The 21443-nt window shown below is 41.5% G+C and overlaps 1 protein-coding gene across 1 annotated transcript; it reads left to right on the top strand.

The window, feature by feature from the left end:
* The first annotated feature begins 7561 nt into the window (after positions 1-7561).
* LOC106398442 (aspartate-semialdehyde dehydrogenase-like) lies at positions 7562-20261 on the top strand. The gene is made up of 7 exons (XM_022703814.2): positions 7562-7666; positions 8277-8336; positions 8421-8465; positions 8550-8645; positions 19395-19496; positions 19776-19930; positions 20028-20261. Exons 1-7 carry the CDS (start codon positions 7562-7564, stop codon positions 20107-20109), a joined length of 645 nt encoding a protein of 214 aa, XP_022559535.2. The 3' UTR covers positions 20110-20261.
* Positions 20262-21443: the final 1182 nt, after the last annotated feature.

Raw genomic sequence — 21443 nt, 5'->3', positions numbered from 1 at the left:
CGTTTTGGAAGCATAACATTTTTGGAAGCACGACGTTTCAGAAGCTCGACGTTTTTGAAGACCGACGTTTCTTCATCACGAAGTTTTCTCGGAAAATCTTCGTATCAGTAAAATATTATTCTGCGGACATAATAAGTTGGAAGCAGGACGGGAATTAAGCAGGACGGGAAGCAAGCACGACGGGGAAAACCCGAAATCGGGCAAAAACCCTAATTTTGGTATTATGAAATTTTTCGAGGAAGCTGGAGACTCGGGAAATATTTTTCATCAAGGTCAGAAATATTTTGGAGTCTATTAAGAATATTTAGCTCATCAGAACGAGAGCGGAAAAATATTCGGGATTGATCGCGGGTCGAAAATATGCCGGAAGGGTCAAAAATCGCGTAAACCGACCAAGAAGCTCGAGGTGTCTCTATGCATATGGCCAGGACGTTCTGTCTAGCATATCAGCAGCTGAGTGTCAACAAAAGGAGGAGGTGTAGACGTGCATGGTTGCTGAACATGCAGCTTGACAAGTCGTAGCTCGAGGTGTCGCAATACCTGCGATCTGCGCATGCGAATCGACACGCAGAGGCCGGTGTGTCGCGACGCATGAACTCCAGCCATGCAGCAAGCCATCTGGACGTGGTGATGTCTTCTGGCATGTAAAGGAAGCATGCATCAGGACATGTGGACGCCCGTGTGTCGCAACGCATGTGACCGGAAGTATGCGGGACGACACACAGCCGCTTGGGTGGCACCGTCTGACTCGCTGGCGATTTCTATATAAACCCTTCACCCCCTGCTCATTTTCATTGATCCATCACACACCAAAGACACTTAAAAACGTGGCTAGTGAGAGAAAGAGAAAGAAAAAGAAGTTTTAGAAGAAAAGTTCTTTCGGAAGACCGAGATATCACCGAGAAGAGAAGTTCTGCCCGATCGAAGAATTTCTGCAATCTCTAAGCAGAAGCTCTGTCCAAACCATTTCGTCCAAGCCTTTCCTTTGGTGATCAAGTAGAGGTGCTGCTCAGATTAGTTCAGATCAGTCAAAGCTTTGAAGCCGATACGCTACCCGGAAGTCCGAATATCGACCAGAAGCTAAGGGAGGTTCTGTCCAAGTTCTGATCAGTCCAGTCCAGCCCGTCCAAGATGTCAGCATTGGGTTTTGGCTAAGCTCTCTCTCCGACCAACAAGCTGCTAGAACACTGTGAGTTGGTTTTGTTTGAGTTCCACTTGGAACTTAGGGAAGATCGAGTATTCATATAGAGTAGAATGCTCACACTGTTGCATGGTAGTCCTTGGGGTTATTTATTAAACCGGACTCAGTTTAGCACGGGCTAGCTGAGATGAAATGGAATTAAGACTGAGATAATAACCTGACTAGGACTAGGATGCATCATGATTTATATTCTTGCGTGTTGATATGGTTGAGTGCAGATTCCCGTTATCTTTAAAGATAGTGTTGTAGCATGAGGCCGAACTATCTGGGTAACGGTTTGATTGTGTAGATTGATTGAGTTGATTTAATTAAATGCTTGCTCGTTTAATTAATCTTGTTGATTGAGGTTAGTCATCTCTTGGTAAGGAAGTGACTAACTGGTTGAGTTGTTTAGTCATAATGTTGTTGTTTAGGAGATCTTTGGCCATATAGGCCGATCTCCTGGTTGTGATGTTGATACTACGGGTCCTATGCCATATAGGCTGGACTACGAGTATTGGTTGATATTGTCGTAGACTCCTATATATTGTTTAGTTTTGGGTTGGAGTCTTGTCCCTTAGGTCTTTCCTAGGGATAATTGTGTCGCTTGTGTGTTATGCCGACAGCAGGTGCGAAACCCGCCCATGCTAGGCATGTTTTGGGGTGGACTAGTGTTTCCTCGGCCTCGTATTCAGCGGGTTCAAGGAAACCCCTTATTCGCTGGATCGGGAAGACTCAGATAGACGGGGTCATAGCCTATGGCTGAGTGATTACACGACGGTGTAATGTGGCAGTGACCCGAAGGACTGTGGGCTGTCGCGCGGTGACCCGAAGGACTGTGGGCCGCGGTCGGTTGAAAGTTCCTTCTTTTGGCCTTTGTGGTAGGGAGATAGGATATTGCCGATAGAGAGGAGGAACACGTTGTCACCAGGGCCCGAGTTAGAGTGTTGTGTCGTGACGAGTAGTCTTATTTGTGTTGGGGGTTGTGGAACCCTCGAGTTAATGTAGCACCGATATACGGTGTTACGAGATAGATCGAGTCATAGTTACTCATAGTATCTTATCATTATGATTGTGTTTGGTTGTTGATTGATTTGTTTGCAGGTTCTGACATTAAGTCCTAAGTCTGGTTTAGGTATCGGACTAGGCTTGGTGTGTATTTGGTTAGTGTAGGCCTGACGTTGGCCTGTATGTGTTTGAGGGATTGCTTGTGAAGGGTGGTGGATATTAAAGCTATGCGGTATCATTGGTTGGCCGATCATGTTCTTGTTTGATTGTTGGTCGACCGGCTCATGATACTTGTATAGTCTAAGTGTCTAACACTACATGAGTACTGAACTCAGTCGTATATATGGTTAACCAGGGATTGGTTGTTGACTTGTTTTAATGCAGGTTCCCGTTACTTGGAAGTTGGATTATGGCAGGAGGCCAAGTCTAACTTAGTAACGGTTTGCTTAGCCTTAGCTTATATTGCATGCTAGGGCTAGATTGATTGTTATTTTGGGGTTGTCGGGGCTAGCTACTAGGTTTTGGGTAGAGGTAGCCAGCTCACTGAGTGACCTTACGTTACTCACCCAACTCTCGTTGTCCTTTTTGCAGGAAACCAGGTTGTAGAGGATTGGACGCATAGGCCACCGGAGTAGATTTTTCGGTGCATTTGGCTACGGTTTGATTCTTAAAACATTTTATGTTTCCGTTGCGTTTTATTTGGATTTGGGATCCCTAAAATATTTAAATGTTCTTAAAAGACATAGAATTGAATTTAAAAATCAACGGGTCCAATATGATATTGGTTTAGTCCGAACCAACACAACGTTAGGTCTTGGTACGGGTTGAGAAGTCTTAGGCCTTGATCTAACGGAACCGTTAACACCGGGTGTAGGTTGCAAATCCTTAAGCCTCGAGTAAGCGGGACGTGTTAGAGGACGAACTGGTCTAGGTCGTAGAGTAAATTTTATGACTCTGGCCGGATCGTCCCTAACCCGTCACGTAGCGCTTTCGGACCATGGTGTTGGGTTGGACGGTCAGTCATGTTCTTGTTTGATTGTTGGCTGGCCGGTTGGCCTTTCATCTCCAACCCTTGGTGTGGGTCGTCCGTCGGTCATGTTCTTGTTTGATTGTTGGCCGGTGGGTTGACCTATGCCTAGGACGGTTCGGGGGTGTTACATGGCATGCTAGACTTGGTCACGTGAGCTTCAAAACAGTAAAAGCTATGGCGACACACGGAATGGTCTATGGCTTGCCAAAGATAAGTGAAGAAAAGCGACTCTGTGATTCATGCTTGGTAGGCAAGCAAGCGAGACAATCTTTTCCCAAAGCAACGTCGTTTAGAGCGTCTCGTCCTCTTGAGCTACTACACGCAGACCTTTGCGGTCCAATCTCGCCGGCAACTCTCTCCCTCAACCGCTATATCTTTGTCATCATTAACGGTTGCACAAGGTATATGTGGTCGATATTATTGAAAGAAAAGAGTGATGCATTCGACAGGTTTAAGGTGTTTAAGAAGTTTGTCGAGAAGGACTTCAACAAAGAGATAGTGACACTGCGTACTGACAGAGGCGGTGAATTTACTTCACATGAGTTCAATACCTTCTGCAACAACAACGGAATAAGGAGGCATCTTACAGCACCCTACACCGCACAACAAAATGGTGTGGTGGAACGAAGAAATCGTACACTCATGGAGATGACACGGAGCATACTAAAAGCAATGGGTGTACCTAATTACTTATGGGGAGAGGCAGTTCGTCGCGCCACGTATCTGATTAACAGAGTTCCTACAAGGGCTCTAACTAATCAGACTCCCTACGAGTGCATAAGAGGAAAGAAACCAAGTGTATCTCATATAAGAGTTTTCGGGTGTATGGCGTATGCAAAGAAGGATGCAGGACAGTTAAGGAAGCTCGATGATAGGTCAGAAGCTATTGTTCATCTAGGTATTGAACCTGGAACCAAAGCGTACAGACTCTACAATCCTACTATGAGGAAAATTATTGTTAGTAGAGATGTAGTTTTTGACGAGAAGGCTCGTTGGAATTGGAAGGGAGATGGTAAGAAAGTCCAAACCGAGCCTGGAATGTTTCATATGACATGGGGAACTACAGAAGACAATGGAAGTGGTCCTTTTGTCGTTGGAGCTGCCAGTGAAGACAATGGTGCAAAATCAGTGGCTAACTCTACGGAAGAAACAGAGGAGGTCAGTCCGCAGGTAACCGTAGATGAACAAGAGCCTACACAAGAGGTGAGACGTTCATCAAGACAAGTAGTTAAACCCGGCTACCTTAGGGACTACGTTCTGCTAGCTGATATAGAGTGTGAAGTGTTGTTGCTTGCACTCAATGATGAACCGATGTCTATACGAGAAGCTCTCAAGGATAAGAGATGGAAGCTCTCATGTAAGGATGAGATCGACTCTATAGATAAGAATGAGACTTGGGTTCTTGTGGAGAAGCCACACGGAGTGAAATTGATAGGACTCAAGTGGGTTTTTAAGATCAAGCGCAACGCAGATGGAAGTATCAACAAGTATAAGTCAAGGCTTGTTGCAAAGGGGTATGTTCAAGAGCTCGGCATAGATTACGATGAGGTCTTTGCTCCTGTGGCTCGTATAGAAACCATAAGACTTCTTGTAGGTCTTGCTGCTGCGAATAAATGGGAAATCCATCACCTAGACCTAAAGACAGCCTTCTTACACGGTGAGCTGATAGAAGATGTATACGTAACGCAGACGGAGGGGTTTGTGAAGAAAGGTGAGGAACACAAAGTTTACAAGCTCAAGAAAGCTCTATACGGTCTCCGACAAGCTCCTAGGGCATGGAACATGAAACTCAATCAGATACTGAAAGGATTGAAGTTTAAAAAATGTGCAAAAGAAAGCTCAGTCTATCGCAAGGAAGAAGAATATAAGCTGTTGATAGTTACGATTTATGTCGATGACTTGTTCATCACGGGAAACTCTTTGGCGGCAATAAAAGAGTTCAAAGCGTCGATGTCTAAGAAGTTTGAGATGTCTGACTTGGGCCTATTGACCTACTATCTCGGAATAGAGGTGAAACAGAACTCAGAGAGTATAATAATAAAGCAAGAAGCTTATGCTCGACGAATACTGGAGGAAACAAAGATGGATGACTGCAACTCAGTATGCATACCAATGGAGTTTGGTCTACAACTTTCCAAAGCAACAGATGAACCAGAAATTGATGCAAGCGAGTATAGAAGGAAGATAGGGTGCTTGAGATATTTAATGCATACAAGACCAGACATGTCGTTTAGTGTTGGTATGCTAAGTAGGTTCATGCATTCACCGCGAGAGTCGCATGGGAAAGCCTTGAAGCAAGTACTAAGGTATTTAAAAGGCTCTTGTGGTTACGGCTTGATGTTTAAACGTGGAGGATCTCAAGAACTCGTAGGATACAGTGATAGTAGTCACAACACTGATCCAGATGATGGAAGAAGTACTACTAGACATCTGTTTTGTCTCGGTGACACGCCAATATCTTGGTGCTCGCAGAAACAAGACGTGGTGGCTCTATCCTCATGTGAAGCCGAATTCATAGCAGCGACAGAGGCTGCTAAACAAGATATCTGGCTTCAAGAGCTAATGAGTGAGATCATTGGAAGAAAGATTGAAAGAACGCTGATCCGCGTAGACAACAAGTCAGCCATTGCGCTCGCTAAGAATCCTGTTTTCCATCGACGCAGCAAACACATCCATAAACGTTTCCACTTCATTAGGGAATGTGTTGAGAGAGAGCTGATAAATGTGGAGCACATACCAGGAACAGAGCAGCGCGCAGACATATTAACCAAGGCGCTAGCAAGGATCAAGTTCAAAGAAATGACGGAGCTGATAGAGTACAAGACCTAAGTGAAGATGGCTTGAAGCTTAGAAGGGAGAATGTTGGATAAGCCTCAAGAAAGATTACTTGTGTGTTAAGTTATTAAAGATAAGGATGAATAAATTAATAGGTTTAGGATAAGGATAAGTTTCCTAGATTAACATGTAATAGGATAAGCTAAGAAGATCATATATAAAGAGATCTAATGTAAGATGATCTCTATAACAATAGAGAAGAAAGTTAAGAAAGAAATAAAACGAAGAAACAGTTTTATAGTTTTGTGTCTTTGAATACTTTAATATTATGATGAACACTCCCGCTAGTCAACGGTAATGTAATGGCCCGGTTCCTAACCCAAAAATTTCTTAAGGAGAGCCCGTTAAGACTGCAGCACATTAGGGTAAATGACCTAGGGTTCCCTCATTTTTCTATAAATGAAGTTGCCTCCTCTCATTTTTCTCTCATTCTGAAACTTGAGCAAAGCTCTGCAGAGATTTAGAGAGACTAGGAAACCCTAGCCGTCAAGCTTCTCTTTTCCTTTTCTCTCTTCTTCTCTCACGCCTCTCTCTCTCTCCCTCTCCTTTCTCTTTCTGTTGGATCTCTTCCTCTCTCCTCGCCGCGAATTCCCCGAGATCAAACCGAGCCGCCGGTGGTGGTGGTCGTCCAAGTGGTGGTGGGGTGATCGTCCGAGTGTGGTGATGGTGGTGGCTGTATGGTGTTGTGGTGGTGACCAGATCTCGTCTCTCTCTTGTTTACTTGTTCCAGATCTATTCAGACCTCATCCCCTTTGTCTCTTGTTCCAGATCCAGATCTAGGCTAAGGTGGAGTGTCTTGAACCCATCTTGTTCCCATGTACTGTATACTCCTTTATGTTGGAGTTAGGTTTGATTAGACCCTTTTTGAGAGTTAGGATGATAGAACATGGTTATTACTAGGTTGATAGATGAATGGATCATGATGCATAAGAACCCTCATACTGTTAAATGGGACTTAATGAACTGTCTTGTGTTGTTGTGGTGATGATTGATTGGTAATCGATACTTGTATGTTTGGATGTGTAGTCCCATGAGTGGTTTGTGATTAAAGCTAGGATGCTAGAAAGAAGTGAATGCTAAGATGATAGATGACTACTGATTGTTATGGATACTGTAAGTGAAACCTGAGTGTGATGTGTATTGTGTGTGACACCGATAACGGGTGGCGTCTAGTGAATGAGTTCAAGTACGAGTCTAAGTGTAAAGGAAAGTGAATGAGAATGAGAATGGATAAGTGAAAGTGAATAAGGATGTGAAAAGATAAGTGAATGTATAAGTGAATGTATAAGTGAATAACGTTAAGGTTAAGCATGGGTTGGGAAATCATATAGAGTCTAGGGGGAGTACGTGGGGTAGTAGTTCTACGCTAGGCATCCATAGGAGCTGTGGTGGAATCCACAAGAATATGGGGTAGAAGTCTAGCGAGAGCTACCCACGGAGAAAAGAGAAAAGATGAGCCAGCCGCGAGAGGCGGGATATAAAAACGTGCATTGTAGAGTCCTTAGTTCATGGTCGGGTATCTGGGTGCTAAAGGTGTCATAAGATTGAGTCGGTCTGGTATGTCGGGTCGGTTAAGTCTATGGTTTGACGTTGTGACAATGAGTGAGATCATTGTACTGATTGATCGCTAGGTTGTTAGAAATGTATAGAATTGAATGGGTGGAAATAAATGATGATGATATGAAATGTTAAGATGTATCAACTGATTGTAGTGGCTAGTCAGCCCTAGTTCCCGTATAGAGTAGTATAGAGTGTCATGTGGGTAGACTGGTCTAGAGTCACTTCATTGAGTAACTTGTTGCTCATCCCTCCCTTTCCGTTTCCCAGTGCGCAGGACTGTAAGTAGAAGTATATGGATGTGGATGTGACGGTATTTCAAAGAAGGTTATGCGTCCGTCGACTCTTGGGACCAGTAACGGGACACGTAGGGTTGTCTAAATGAGTAGACATGTGTCCATAACTCCCTTTCGATAACCCCGGTCGGACGCCGGGGATCGGGCCGTTACAGGTAAGCTCATGGAAGAGAAGATTCCAGATCTTTTGGAAGTTCCTGGTCCATGGACCCAATCTTTCTGAACGACGTAGTGATCAGAGACTCCAGTGAAACGGAAACGGAGATGGAGAACGGATTTTGAGCCGTGTTTCTTCACTTCTAGCTGAGCTCTGGTGACTATGTAAGCTACGTTGTTTGAGTATTTGCTGCTTGTCGTTGTTGTGGTCCAGTTTGGGTCGTACTTCACTGGAGCTGCAGCCATGGAGGAGCTTGTGCAGCAGACTCGCGAGGTTTGGTTTCTATTTAGACATTTTATTGACTTTGGTCTGAACGGTTGTGATTCTGATTCTTCTTTTGGGTTGGTGTTGTCTTAGGTTTTAGCGGGCAGACCGCCGACTTGTAACATCTTCGGGCAGCAGGTGAATACTCCTCTTCGATTTGGTTATAGAATTATGTTTCGAAATATTTTGATTCTGAATTTGATGGTTGTATGTTTTCTGCAGTATGCATTTAACCTGTTCTCCCATAATGCTCCGATTACTGAGAATGGTTATAATGAAGAGGAGATGAAACTTGTTAAAGAAACAAGGAAGATCTGGGTGAGTGTGTTTACTTAAAGAGCTACTACATATCCACTTCACTGTGATCTTTTTTTCAAAATGTTGGTAGTGTTAAGAGGCTCTTTGCCTTTCTTGCTCTTCCACTACAAGAAAACAGCGATATTCTGACGGACATTCCGACGGAAAATGAAATCCTCGGAATATACCGAGGAATTTCCGAGGAAATTCCGAGGAAACACAAAATTGGGTTTCCTCGGAATTTCCTCGGAATATACCGACGGAATTCCGAGGAAACTACAGTCCGTCGGAATATTCCGAGGAAATTCCGAGGAAAACTCTGTTCCTCGGAAAAAACCGATGAATTCCGAGGAAATATTATAGCCGTTGGAGAGCCGTTGGGGGATTTTACAAAATTCCGAGGAAATTCCGACGAACTAGTTTTGTCCGTCGGAATTCCGTCGGAATTTCCTCGGTATGTCGGCAGGATTTAAACTATAAATACAAGCACTCCTCTTCCTCTTCATTCACTTCATATCTTCATCCTCCCTCTTACTCTATTTACACACGAATTTGATTCATAAAAAATATGTCTTCTTCAAATTATTTTCGTTCTTGGATCGATCGACCTCATTTGGATCCGAACACGAGATTGCTTACGGAAGAATACCAACGAGGTATAACTGAATTCATGGGGTTAGTTCACCGACAACCGGAAGCAAAAACAGGTATGTTAAGATGTCCTTGCTCTAATTGTAAAAATAGAAAGGTTATTAAAGAGTGGGATGTTTGGACTCATCTATATTTGAGTGGGTTTACACGAAGTTACAAAATTTGGTATCATCATGGGGAAACTGATTATGAACATGGTAGTACTAGTGAACCTCAGCCAGCGGTTAGATTAGAAGAACCAATTAGAACGGATGTAGATTATGGTGTAGGTACTGAGCAGATGGTAAATGATCATTTTAGAGGGGAAGATTTACCCAATGCAGAAGCTAGGAGATTTTATGATATGTTGGATGCTGGAAAGCAACCATTGTACGAAGGTTGCAGAGATGGTCATTCAGCTTTATCATCTGCTACAAGATTGATGGGCATTAAAACAGATTATAATTTGGCTGAAGACTGTGTGGATGCGATTGCTGATTTTGTAAAAGGTATTCTACCCGAGGATAATGTAGCTCCTGGTTCATACTACGAGGTTCAGAAACTCGTAGCTGGTCTTGGTTTATCGTATCAGGTAATAGATGTATGCAGCGACAACTGCATGATTTATTGGAGGGTGGATGAACAGCGGGTTACATGCAAATTTTGTGGAAAGCCTCGTTATAAAGATACAATTGGAAGAGTTCCAGTGCCATATAAAAGGATGTGGTATTTACCTTTGACGGAAAGGTTGCAGAGGTTGTATCTGTCTGAACGCACAGCGCAACCAATGAGATGGCATGCGGAGCACTCAACAGATGGTGAGATCAGACATCCTTCAGATGCAAAAGCGTGGAAGCATTTCCAATCAAAGTATCCCGACTTTGCGTATGAGAGAAGAAATGTCTACCTTGGATTATGTACTGATGGTTTCAGTCCGTTTGGCAAGAGTGGAAGACAGTATTCTCTATGGCCCGTCATTCTTACACCATACAACCTCCCCCCAAACTTGTGCTTGCGACGAGAGTTTTTGTTTCTCTCGATTCTCGTTCCCGGACCAGAGCATCCTAAGAGATCACTTGATGTGTTTCTTCAGCCACTAATATATGAGTTGCAACAACTATGGGCTCAAGGTGCTGAAACATACGATGTTTCGTGTAAAGAAAACTTTCAAATGCGGGCAGTACTAATGTGGACAATAAGTGATTTTCCAGCATATGGTATGTTGTCTGGATGGACAACGCATGGAAGGCTATCATGTCCATATTGTCAAGATAACACTGATGCTTTCCAACTAAAGCACGGAAGGAAAACGTGTTGGTTTGACTGTCACAGGAGATTCCTACCACCTGATCATCCATATCGTAGGAGTAGGAATTTGTTTACGAAGAACAAGAGGGTGTTTGACAGTCCACCTCCGGAAATTTGTGGGAAAGATTTGAAGATACAACTAAGAGATTTTGGTGCAGAAAGGACGCCAGAAGTCGGTGGACATGAGCGTTTTCCGGTAGATGCTGTTGGAGAACTACATAACTGGCACAAAAAAAGTATTTTCTGGGATCTGCCATACTGGGAGGATCATCTGCTAAGGCATAATTTAGATGTCATGCATATTGAGAAGAACTTTTTTGACAATCTCATGAACACGATCCTTAATGTTCAAGGTAAAACAAAGGATAATTTGAAGTCAAGACTGGATTTAGTCGATATATGTGCTCGTTCAGAACTTCATGTTGATGAGAATGGTAGGGCTCCTTTTCCCATATACCGACTTGATGCAGCGGGAAAAGATGCGTTCTTTGATTGGATTTCAAACGATGTGGAATTTCCAGACGGTTACGCATCAAATTTGCGTAACTGTATCGACAGAAAGGAAGGAAAGTTTACTGGCTTGAAAAGCCACGATTGCCATGTAATGATGCAGCGCCTCCTTCCGTTCGCCTTCAAGGAAATATTACCACGAAATGTTCATGAAGCAATTGCAGGGATAAGTGGTTTCTTCCGCGATTTATGCACGAGATCAGTGACTCTTGAAGGTATTGAAAATTTGAAGACTAACATAGCCGTGATTCAGTGCAACCTTGAGAAGATATTTCCTCCCTCATTTTTTGATGTTATGGAGCATCTTGTTATTCACCTGGCAAGAGAATTGGAACTTGGTGGTCCTGTGCAGTATAGATGGATGTATCTGTATGAGCGGTATATGTTCCATTTGAAGAAGATGGTGAAAAATTTAAGTAGGGTGGAAGGTTCTATAGTCGCACAGATGATCAATGAAGAAACTTCAAACTTTGCCGAGTACTACTTTCCAGCAGAAGTTCAGACCAAAAACAGAAGACCTGCTCGGCATGATGATAGAGGCGAACGGGCAACATATCATGTTACGGTTCCAGACATTTTCACAGACGTTGGACGACTTAGCGGAAAACCAAAGGACCGTCGACTTACTGAGCAGGAGCGCAGTCATTTGCAAACATATTTGCTCACCAACTGCGAAGACGTTCTTCAATATGAGAGGTAAATAAATGAGCTTACAAATTTTTATTTTAACAAGTTGAAATTTAAATCTTAATTAATTACATTATTGTCATCATATACAGGATTTTCATGGCAGAAAAGCGGTTCGAGTATAGATACGCCACAGAGGACGAACTAGAAGAAATGAAGCAGAGAGAATTTACTGGATGGATGTTTACTTATGTGAGTGCTTTAAACAAATTAAAATATATTTTATCACATATTTATACTAATTCACATTTATTGATATAATATATATATATGTGCTATTAATAGGTGTCTGCTGGTTTGGCCAGAGGTGAAACATTTGACGATTGGATACGTGAGATGGTCGTTGGACCAAACTTTGTTGTGAAGTCATATCCGAGATTTTGTACTCGAGGATATGCATTCACAACTCAGAAGAGGAGACGTTCGAGTACGACTTATGATGCTGGCGTTTGTTCTGCATCAGGAGATGATGTATACTACGGACACATACATGAGATTTTGGAAATCAAGTATTTGGGCATGGTTGGATTGCGCTGTACTGTTTTCTATTGTGATTGGCACGACAACACCCCAGATCGAGGTGTGAGAACAGATGCATTTGGTGTTATATCAGTAAATTCGAGGCGAAAGCTGCAATATTATGATCCTTTCATTCTTGCTTCCCAGGCCGATCAGGTAATTAAATGTTAATTATTCAGAATGATTCATCATCATGTGTATTAATTTATAATTTTTCTAAATGTTACAGGTTTGTTATATCAAGTACCCCCGGGTAAGGAACAGAGATGATCCATGGGTTACTGTTACAAGACTCAACCCGAGAGGCCGAGTTCAGGGAAGTTCTGAGCTGGAAGACCCACTACAACCAAGCACATCCGGCAACTGTAGTGCAGCAGAAGATTTAGCTGGAGTTGGCCTTGTAGTCGATTTAACCGACTTTGGAGAGGAAGCCGTCGTTCACGTAGAGGATGAACCAGTAATTGGAGAGTTTCACCAAGATCCAGATTCAGATTCATCTGGTGATGATGACTCGGAAACAGACTACCATTGAACTTTTTTTTTTTTTTTTTTAAGAAATACCGAGGAAATTCCGAGGAACACTTGATATAACCTCTTTCCTTGGATAATAGTTATTTGGTTTATCTAGCAAGGCAAAGCTGAATACGAATTAAAAGCTACACAAAACACAACCAAATAAAACAAAGAAACCATGTAAAAGAAATACGAACTCATAATTAAGAAACCTAAAAAAAAACTCAGTTCAAAATTAACAGAAAATAAGACCATAAAACGTTAGAATAGAAAAGAAAATAAAATAGCCGGTGATAGCTCCTACTCCTCGTCTCCTGCTCCAGATGTTCCTGCATCGTTGGGTCTCTTGGACCTCTTTCTTACCCTGTGTGTACCACTCGAACCCGAACCAGAGCTGGATGGAGAGTTGTCCCGATGAACTACATCATCCTTTTGGCAACGACACGGCCTGATACGTGAAATGGCAGCCCAGATCTTGTGTAGCATGTCGTTGTTTGTCTTTATGCTCTGATCTCTCCAATGTTGTTGCTGGCGCGAAGTGGCGTTCGGTGGAAGCTCTTGCAGCTTGTACTGGCTGGAGTCTGATGGGAGTAGCTGATGGGGTTGTGAATCATCTGGAATGGCTTGTGCAGCCTCATCTTGTCCTTCTTCATCAACCACGCCCTTGCCTTTGGTCTGATATTTTGGCGTGAAGAAGGATGGCTTGTCTACTAGTGCGGTAGCAGGGGGTAGAAACTCAACTGCAGCCTCTGAAAGTAGAGCAGTCAGGCCGATCTGAGGCAGGTGGCAGTAGAGTGTTTTCTTCGCTCGGTCCTGGAATACGTAGACGTAAGGACCATCCCGATCGATCCTCGAGTGGGGACCAGCTATGAACTCCTTACTTACTAGAGAAATGACATCCAGGTAGTTCCAAGCAATGTTGTTCGATCTGTCCAGTGCTACCTGGTGGTTCTCACAGTCTACACCCACATGTCTAAGGATCCGAGTAATCACTGCACCAAATCCACATGCATTGCTCTTGGATTTGGTTACTTTCCCCTTGTATCCTGCTAAGTTTGCGGCCAGCACCGCTCCCATGTTGAAGGCAGTAGCAGGTGGGAATGTAGAGTTTCCAAATGCCGGTAGCAAATGCCTCACACCTTGGTACAGGAGGCACAACTCCCATTGCGTGACTGATGCGGCTGTGGTTGTCCCGTATAGCAATGAGCCAATGAGGCGTGTCGCATATCTCAGTACTGGGCTCCGGATAAGTGACTCCTTTGCCTGAGAAGATCTATAAACCCCTGTGCCAATCGTTTCCCAGAAGTTCAACAGCTCTGAAGTCCAATAAAGACCATATGTCCTCTCCCCCGCACTCAATCCAAATAGTCCGCAGAGGTCTGTGAAAGATACCTCATAGTATACTTTCTGCACTACGAATGCCAGAAAACCTTCCTGATGGCTATCATCGGGACGGGTGACGTATGCGGATGCTATGAACTGGCGTACCAACTCCGGATAAGTGGGTTCCTTGAGGTTGCATAGTTGGCCTAGACCCATGTTCTGGAACAGTCCTTCAATGTCTGCTTTGATTCCCAATATTGTCATCGTCTCAGGACATGCTAGTTGTGTAGCCGGAACGGCTACCTTCTTCATGTTGTTGTAGTGGGTGGTATCAGACTTATCCCACTTCTTTGGCCTTTGCTTCTCCAGCTGTGACGAACCCGCTTCTTGTGTGTTTTTCTTTGCTGATGTTTTCGTGCGCTTCATTCTCTACAAAATAGAATCATTGCTCTCAACATGGTTATAATCAATTAAGAAGGCAAAGCTGAACATGAAAATGAAAAGCAAAATCGAGTTGTGATAAAAAAAAACGAAATTGAAAAAAATTCTCTATCCCTAAATCATCTCAAATCATGTTCCAAACTCGTTGATCACAGACAATTGTGTTCTATTCCATGTTTAAACATCTGTTTCATGCATATTTGATCAAGGAATCAACACGGAAATAAGAAATTCACAAAACCCAAAAAATTGCTCAAGAACACGATTTCAGAATGTGGAGATTCGCGGAGTATACCTGTCTTAGGGTGAAGACGAGTGTAGGAATCAGGTAGAGCTCGAAAAATCAAGTGGAATAGAGCCCAAAATTGTTCAAATCGGATGATTATAGAGAGAGAAAGGGGGGGGCGAATTATAGGGGAAATCGGAGGGGATGAGAGTTCTAAGGTTTAGATCCAAAAAAGGTCGGGTTTTGCCTTATAATTCTGTTTTCCGAACACGCATCGATCGATGCGTTTTGTTTCTATAACGCATCGATCGATCACATTCTTACGGCCCGGGCCATCTTGGTAATCGATCGATGCGTTTTTGTTCTATAACGCATCGATCGATGCGTTTTTAAAAAAACATACAAGATTTTCCGAGGAAATTCCGAGGAACAATTCAGATTGTCGATCGATCGATGGGATACTCTCATCGATCGATCACAATCTTACGGCCCGGTCCATCCTAGTAATCGATCGATGCGTTTGTGTTCTATAACGCATCGATCGATGCATTTTTAAAAAAACATACAAGATTTTCCGACGAAATTCCGAGGAACAATTCAGATTGTCGATAGATCGATGGGTTACTCTCATCGATCGATCACAATCTTACGGCCCCGTAAATCCTAGTAATCGATCGATGCGTTTTTGTTCTATAACGCATCGATCGATGCATTTTTAAAAAAACATACAAGATTTTCCGATGAAATTCCGAGGAACAATTCAGATTGTCGATAGATCGATGGGTTAATCTCATCGATCGATCACAATCTTACGGCCCGGTCCATCCTAGTAATCGATCGATGCGTTTTTGTTCTATAACGCATCGATCGATGCATTTTTAAAAAAACATACAAGATTTTCCGAGGAAATTCCGAGGAACAATTCAGATTGTCGATAGATCGATGGGATACTCTCATCGATCGATCACAATCTTACGGCCCGGGCCATCTTAGTAATCGATCGATTTGTTTTTGTTCAAAAACGCATCGATCGATGCGTTTTTTTTAAAAAAATTACGTTTTGAAACCCCAAACACTAGTTCGTCGGAATTTCCTCGGAATATTCCGAGGAAATTTCGAGGAAGAAGAGGGTTTCGTCGGAGTTCCCTCGGAATAATCCGAGGAAATTCCGAGGAAATAGGGTTTTTAAACCGAAAACAACGTTTTGCCGTTTGAATAACACCTATATAACCCTTATTAAGTGTCTTACGTTCATTATGAAGTCAAAAATTTGTTCCTTACCGTATAATTAACACTTTTCCGATTGTATGAACGAAATCTCGCAACATAAGAGAAACACTTATACCTTTTAACGAACGGTAAAGGGAATACTTTCAATTAGTTTTGAAATTTGTTATTTCATGGTTTATGCTCATGTATACAAAGAATCCTCAATGGTATGCATTACAATTGTATAAGAAATGAAATACGGCAAAAAAAATTGATGTTTTGAAACCCCAAACACTAGTTCCTCGGTATTTCCTCGGAATATTCCGAGGAAATTCCGACGGATATTTTACTATCTGTCGGAATTTCCTCGGAATATTTTCATTTTACCGGGCAAATATTTCGCGAAAATTGAAATTAGAATTCCGACGGAATTCCGACGGATAATGTCCGTCGGACCCTAGGTTTTATAACCACGAGCCCCTTCTTCTTCCCCATTTCTCTCTTCTTCCTCTGCGCGACTCCTCTCTTTCTCTCCGGCGATTTCCCCCTGAAATCCGACGATATCTCCGGCGATCTCCCTCTTCTCTTACACAAATCATGTAAGGACCCTATCCCACTCTCTTAGGTTCTATTTGTTAGGTTTTTGTGTAGTTTTGATAGATTTTTGTTAGGGTGATTGGTTAGGATTGTGATTTGGTTGTATAATAGGTTTAGAATTGTGATTTGGTTGAATAATTTGTTTTGTTGAATTGATTTAGAATTTTTTTATAATTTTTTTATTTTTTGTATTTATAAAATCAATTTTTGTATATAAAATCGATTTTTGTATTTTACAAAACGATTTTTCTATATAAATTCGATTTTTTGGATTTTACAAAAAAAAATTTCTATATAAATTCGATTTTTTGGATTTTACAAAACATTTTAATTATTAAAAAATTTTTATTTATTAAAACTATTTTTGTTTATTAGAACTATTTTTATATATTTATTAAAAAAATTTAATATATATAAATCTTTTTCTGTGATTAAATTATTTGGGATTTTTTTTTAATAAAAAAAATTAATTTATATATTTCTGTATTTATTAAATATATATTTTTTAATTTACAGGTCTCATGATGATCAGACCCGGCCTCGACAGCGTCGTGGTCGTGGTGGTACGGGGAGCCAGTCTCGGGATTCCAGCCATTTTCAGGATTCCCCTTCGCCCCACAGCTCCAACCATACATCTCCCTCTGCTGCACCCGCTCATGCTCCTCTCGCTCCCGCTGCTGCATCCGCTCCTGTTCCTCCGGGTCCTCCGGGAGTGATGAGGGTTGCGGAGTTGGTTCAACAGCCCGGTCGTGACCATCTTCCGTATCTCACTCCGTATCCACATGGACGGGGTCAAACATGGTAATTAAACATTTTTTTTTCTTTAAATTTGGATTCATTATTAACCGTTTGTTCTTTTAATAAGGTTCAACCGATCCGGGAACGGGATCAGCGCATGGATCAACCGTATGATGTACTCGGCCCTCGACAGTGGACATCCGACTTTCACTCACTTCCCAACCGACAAGCAGGTTCTGTGGTTTCGTCAGTTTGCGGTAAGTATTCTAATTTTTTACTTATATTTTTAATCTTTAATATAAATTTTCTACTAATTGTGTTTTTTTTTCAGCAAGAGTTCAACTGGAATTCCGATGAGACGCTCTTTATCTATCACCACTTCGTCCATAAAGTAATGGACAACTATGGGAAGCAGATCCACGAGTGGAAGAAGAAGTGGGAAATCAATAAGGTTCGATTTAATTTATTAAACAATTTTTTAATTTATTAAACTATTTTTTAATTTATTAAACTTTTTCTTTTTTTTTTAATTAAAAGGTCCCAAAGTCGATGAACGATACGGTCTGGAAGGAGTTGTGTGCGCATTGGGATAAGGAGGAGACGAAAGAAACTTCTTCCACCAACTCCACCAACCGCAGGAGCGACCGTAAAGGGAAGGGCATCTACAAGCATAACTTGGGTGCTCAATCTATTGCCACTCTCGGAGATCGCATGGTAAGTTCAACCGCTTTTTCTTCAATTATTTGAGTTTCAGAATTTAAATTTATTGTGCATTTCTTCTAATTTCTAATGTTTCTTTAATTTTATGTTTTTTTTCAAGGCGGAAGAAAATGATGGCGAGCCGGTCGATGATCTCGCCCTAATGAGGAGGGCGTATACCAACAAGAAGACCGGCCAGATTGATGACGGTCTTGTGAGGGACGTGGTCGACCTGGTCCAAACTCAGGTGGTAGACGAAGTGTCTCAGCTTCAAACCGAGGATGACGCTTCGACGGCTTCGACCAACTTGTCCCGGTTTCGAATCAACGAAATCGTTGAATCCGTAAGTTCTTTTTTTTAAAGTTCAATTCATTTATTTCTTGGTTTAAATTTCTAAATTTGGCTTTTTTCTATTCAGTCGGTTCCAAAGAAGAAGGGACGTTTGTTCGGTTTGGGTCGTCGCACCCGGTCGGTTCCTCCTTCTTCTGCACCACCGCCCTTTGTTGATCCAGAAGTACTTACGGCTCAGTTGAAGGACAAAGATGATCGAATATCTTTGTTGGAGACCCAGATGGCGGCTCAACAGGCGGGCTATGAGGCACAGAGGAGGCTGAACCAGCAAATGATGGAGATGATGCAGAGGATGTACCCGAACGAGGTGTTCCCGGACGTGCCAGACCCGTAGTTTTTTTTTCCCCAATCTCGGAATGTTTTATTTTTATTTGTGAAACTTTGAATATTAATTAGTATGATTTCAATTTTACTTTTAATTTCATATTTTCGAATTTAAATTTCAGAAATTTTATTTTTTCAAAAAAATTAATATTTTTTACATTTCGAGGAAATTAATTATATTTTTCACTACATCGATCGATGCGTTTTTGAACAAAAACGCATCGATCGATCCGTTTTTTTTAAAAAATATAGCGAGGGACATTTCCCTCGGAATTTTCCGAGGGACAACTCCCTCGGAAAATTCCGAGGAACGGATCCCTCGGAATATACCGAGGGAACAGTTCCTCGGAATAAACCGAGGAAAAAGTCCGTCGGTATACTCCTATCGATCGATGTATATATGTCCAAACACGCATCGATCGATGAACTTCCGAGGAATTATCCCGACGAAGTTCTACCTCGGTATATTCCGAGGACTTTTCCGACAAACAAGGGATCCTCGGAATTTCCTCGGAAATTTATTTCCTCGGAATTCCGTCGGAAAATTCCGAGGGATTTCAGAGGAAAAAAGAAATTCCGAGGAATTATTTCCGACGACGTATTTCGTCGGAATTGCGTCGGAATAACGATATTCCGACGAAATTCCGACGATTTTTTCCCTCAGAATCCTTGATGTTTTCTTGTAGTGTTCCCAGAATGATACAGAAGTCAAAGTAACGGTGACGTGTATACGTGTTCCGGTTATGCGTGCTCATGCAGAGAGTGTGAATCTACAGTTTGAGAATCCCCTGGACGAGGTAGTTTTAATACACATTAAACCCGTTTTGCTACTAAATTTGTTATTCAATAGTTATTTTGATGCATTGGATAGTTCTATATGGTATCAGCGTTATTAAGGCTTAGATGGTTCTTGAGGCACTTGCAGAGTTAAACCTCGCTGAAGTTGTTATTTTGACTTGTTCTGCTAGCTAGCATGTTCAGAACTTGGGAATAAATGAGTTTTGTGATTATATTCTTGTAATCAGGTTGTTTTTTCTTTTGGGATCATAACGGTTTTTTTAACTGTAAAATAACAGAACACAGCAAGAGAGTTGTTGAAGAAAGCACCAGGAGTTTATATTATAGACGACCGCACTTCTAACACATTCCCTACTCCCCTTGATGTCTCTAACAAAGACGATGTCGCGGTTGGTAGGATCAGGCGAGACGTGTCTCAAGATGGCAATTACGGGTAACTCAAAATAAGCTTCACTCTTTCTATTGAACCGATTGAGATTTTTCTATTTGGTTAATAGTAGTGGCTATGATAATAACTTTGTGAAATTCAGACTGGACATATTCGTCTGTGGAGATCAAATACGCAAAGGAGCTGCTCTCAATGCTGTTCAGATCGCTGAGATGCTCCTTTGATTTCGATTCCCTCACTTGGCATGACATCTCTGTATCAGATTTGAGCGAAGACTTTTGTCTCTTTTTTTTTGTTTCCCTTTGACGAATTTTTGTTACTTTCTTATACACGAAGTTGTCTCTGAAAATTAATCCATCTCTACGCTTGAACCTTACCAGTTACCGGTTCGAACCAGTACCGGTTTGGTCAATGGAAGATTCAATTTACCAGGTGGTCTTCAGAAGCTCAGATTGCTTTAAAATAGGTCTAGCCACAGAGGATCAAATCTTATGGTCCCTCAATTATTCTACGCACTAACCAGTCACCAATAGGCCCACATTGTCCTTCCTTTTCGCTTTGTAGTTTAGTTAGTCCGTACGATTCCTGCGAATATTTTATTTTTCTATAAAAATTGAATAAAGTGTTATCCAATACGAACAACTCCTTCGCTAAGAAGGTTAGTTACTTTGTCGTTATATCATTACCCCACATCAGAAAAAAAAAAAAAGATGATAAAAACCGAAAGTAATATCGTGATTATGAAAACGAATATCTCTCTACTTTCTGTTTTAATTGGCTCTTTAAGTATTTAACCTATCTCCTCCTCAAATCTATGTTTCATTTATCCTTTTAAAAATTCTTTTTTAATATGGTATCAGCAGCAAATGATTTTTCATATAAACATTTTCCTACCTATGTAGCATGTACAAATGGTCTATCTTGCTGTGGTATGTCCGAGATGTTAGGTTTGGGTTGTTTCCATTGGACCGTTTCCCACCCACATTTCGAGAGAGGTTATTAACATCACACATCGGGAATAATAAGTTTTCTTGGCCAATATATAAAAGTGTATGCGCAATCATCAACTCTTAAACTATCTTTTGGGTGTAAGTCAGGTCCATCACTGAAATTAATATATTAAAAAAACCTTCTAAATTGCGTCCTATAAACGACGCTTAAGTACTACTCTTTAATTCACATCATTGAGAGTTCTCGACCGTCCGATTAAGGTTATGAATGGAAGGGCAGGACAAGTGCAGTTCTCCTGCATGTGCAGTTCTCCCGCAATACATACATTCACGTTTTTCTGTTTGCAAAAGCAGTTTAAGCGGAAGATCTGCATGCTGTTCAATATTTTTGTCTTTTTGTAGAAAAAGCGGAAGATCTGCATGAAGATCTCATCCGCTAACATTTGGTGGTGTTGATCTGTTTTTTTTTTCTTTTTGATAAAAAATAATTTTGTTACAAACACTTAACTTTAAAATATATTTATCTGATTTTATAAATAATGTACAATGATTAGCTCAAATTATATAGTTTACACTAATATTGTTTGTGTTGTTTTAAAATTATAAGC

Source organism: Brassica napus, chromosome C5 (assembly GCF_020379485.1).
Source record: "Brassica napus cultivar Da-Ae chromosome C5, Da-Ae, whole genome shotgun sequence".
Taxonomy (NCBI): Eukaryota; Viridiplantae; Streptophyta; class Magnoliopsida; order Brassicales; family Brassicaceae; genus Brassica; species Brassica napus.
The sequence above is the reverse complement of the archived record's forward strand: the minus strand, read 5'-3'. Positions and strand labels throughout refer to the sequence as shown.

Excerpts from the sequence above, each read along its gene's own strand:
- LOC106398442 (XM_022703814.2), top strand. The coding sequence starts at position 7,562 with ATGGTCGGGTATCTGGGTGCTAAAGGTGTCATAAGATTGAGTCGGTCT. Across the intron at positions 8,646-19,394 it reads AAGAAACAAGGAAGATCTGG|AATGATACAGAAGTCAAAGT; the intron begins GTGAGTGTGTTT and ends TAGTGTTCCCAG. Across the intron at positions 19,931-20,027 it reads TCTCAAGATGGCAATTACGG|ACTGGACATATTCGTCTGTG; the intron begins GTAACTCAAAAT and ends TGTGAAATTCAG.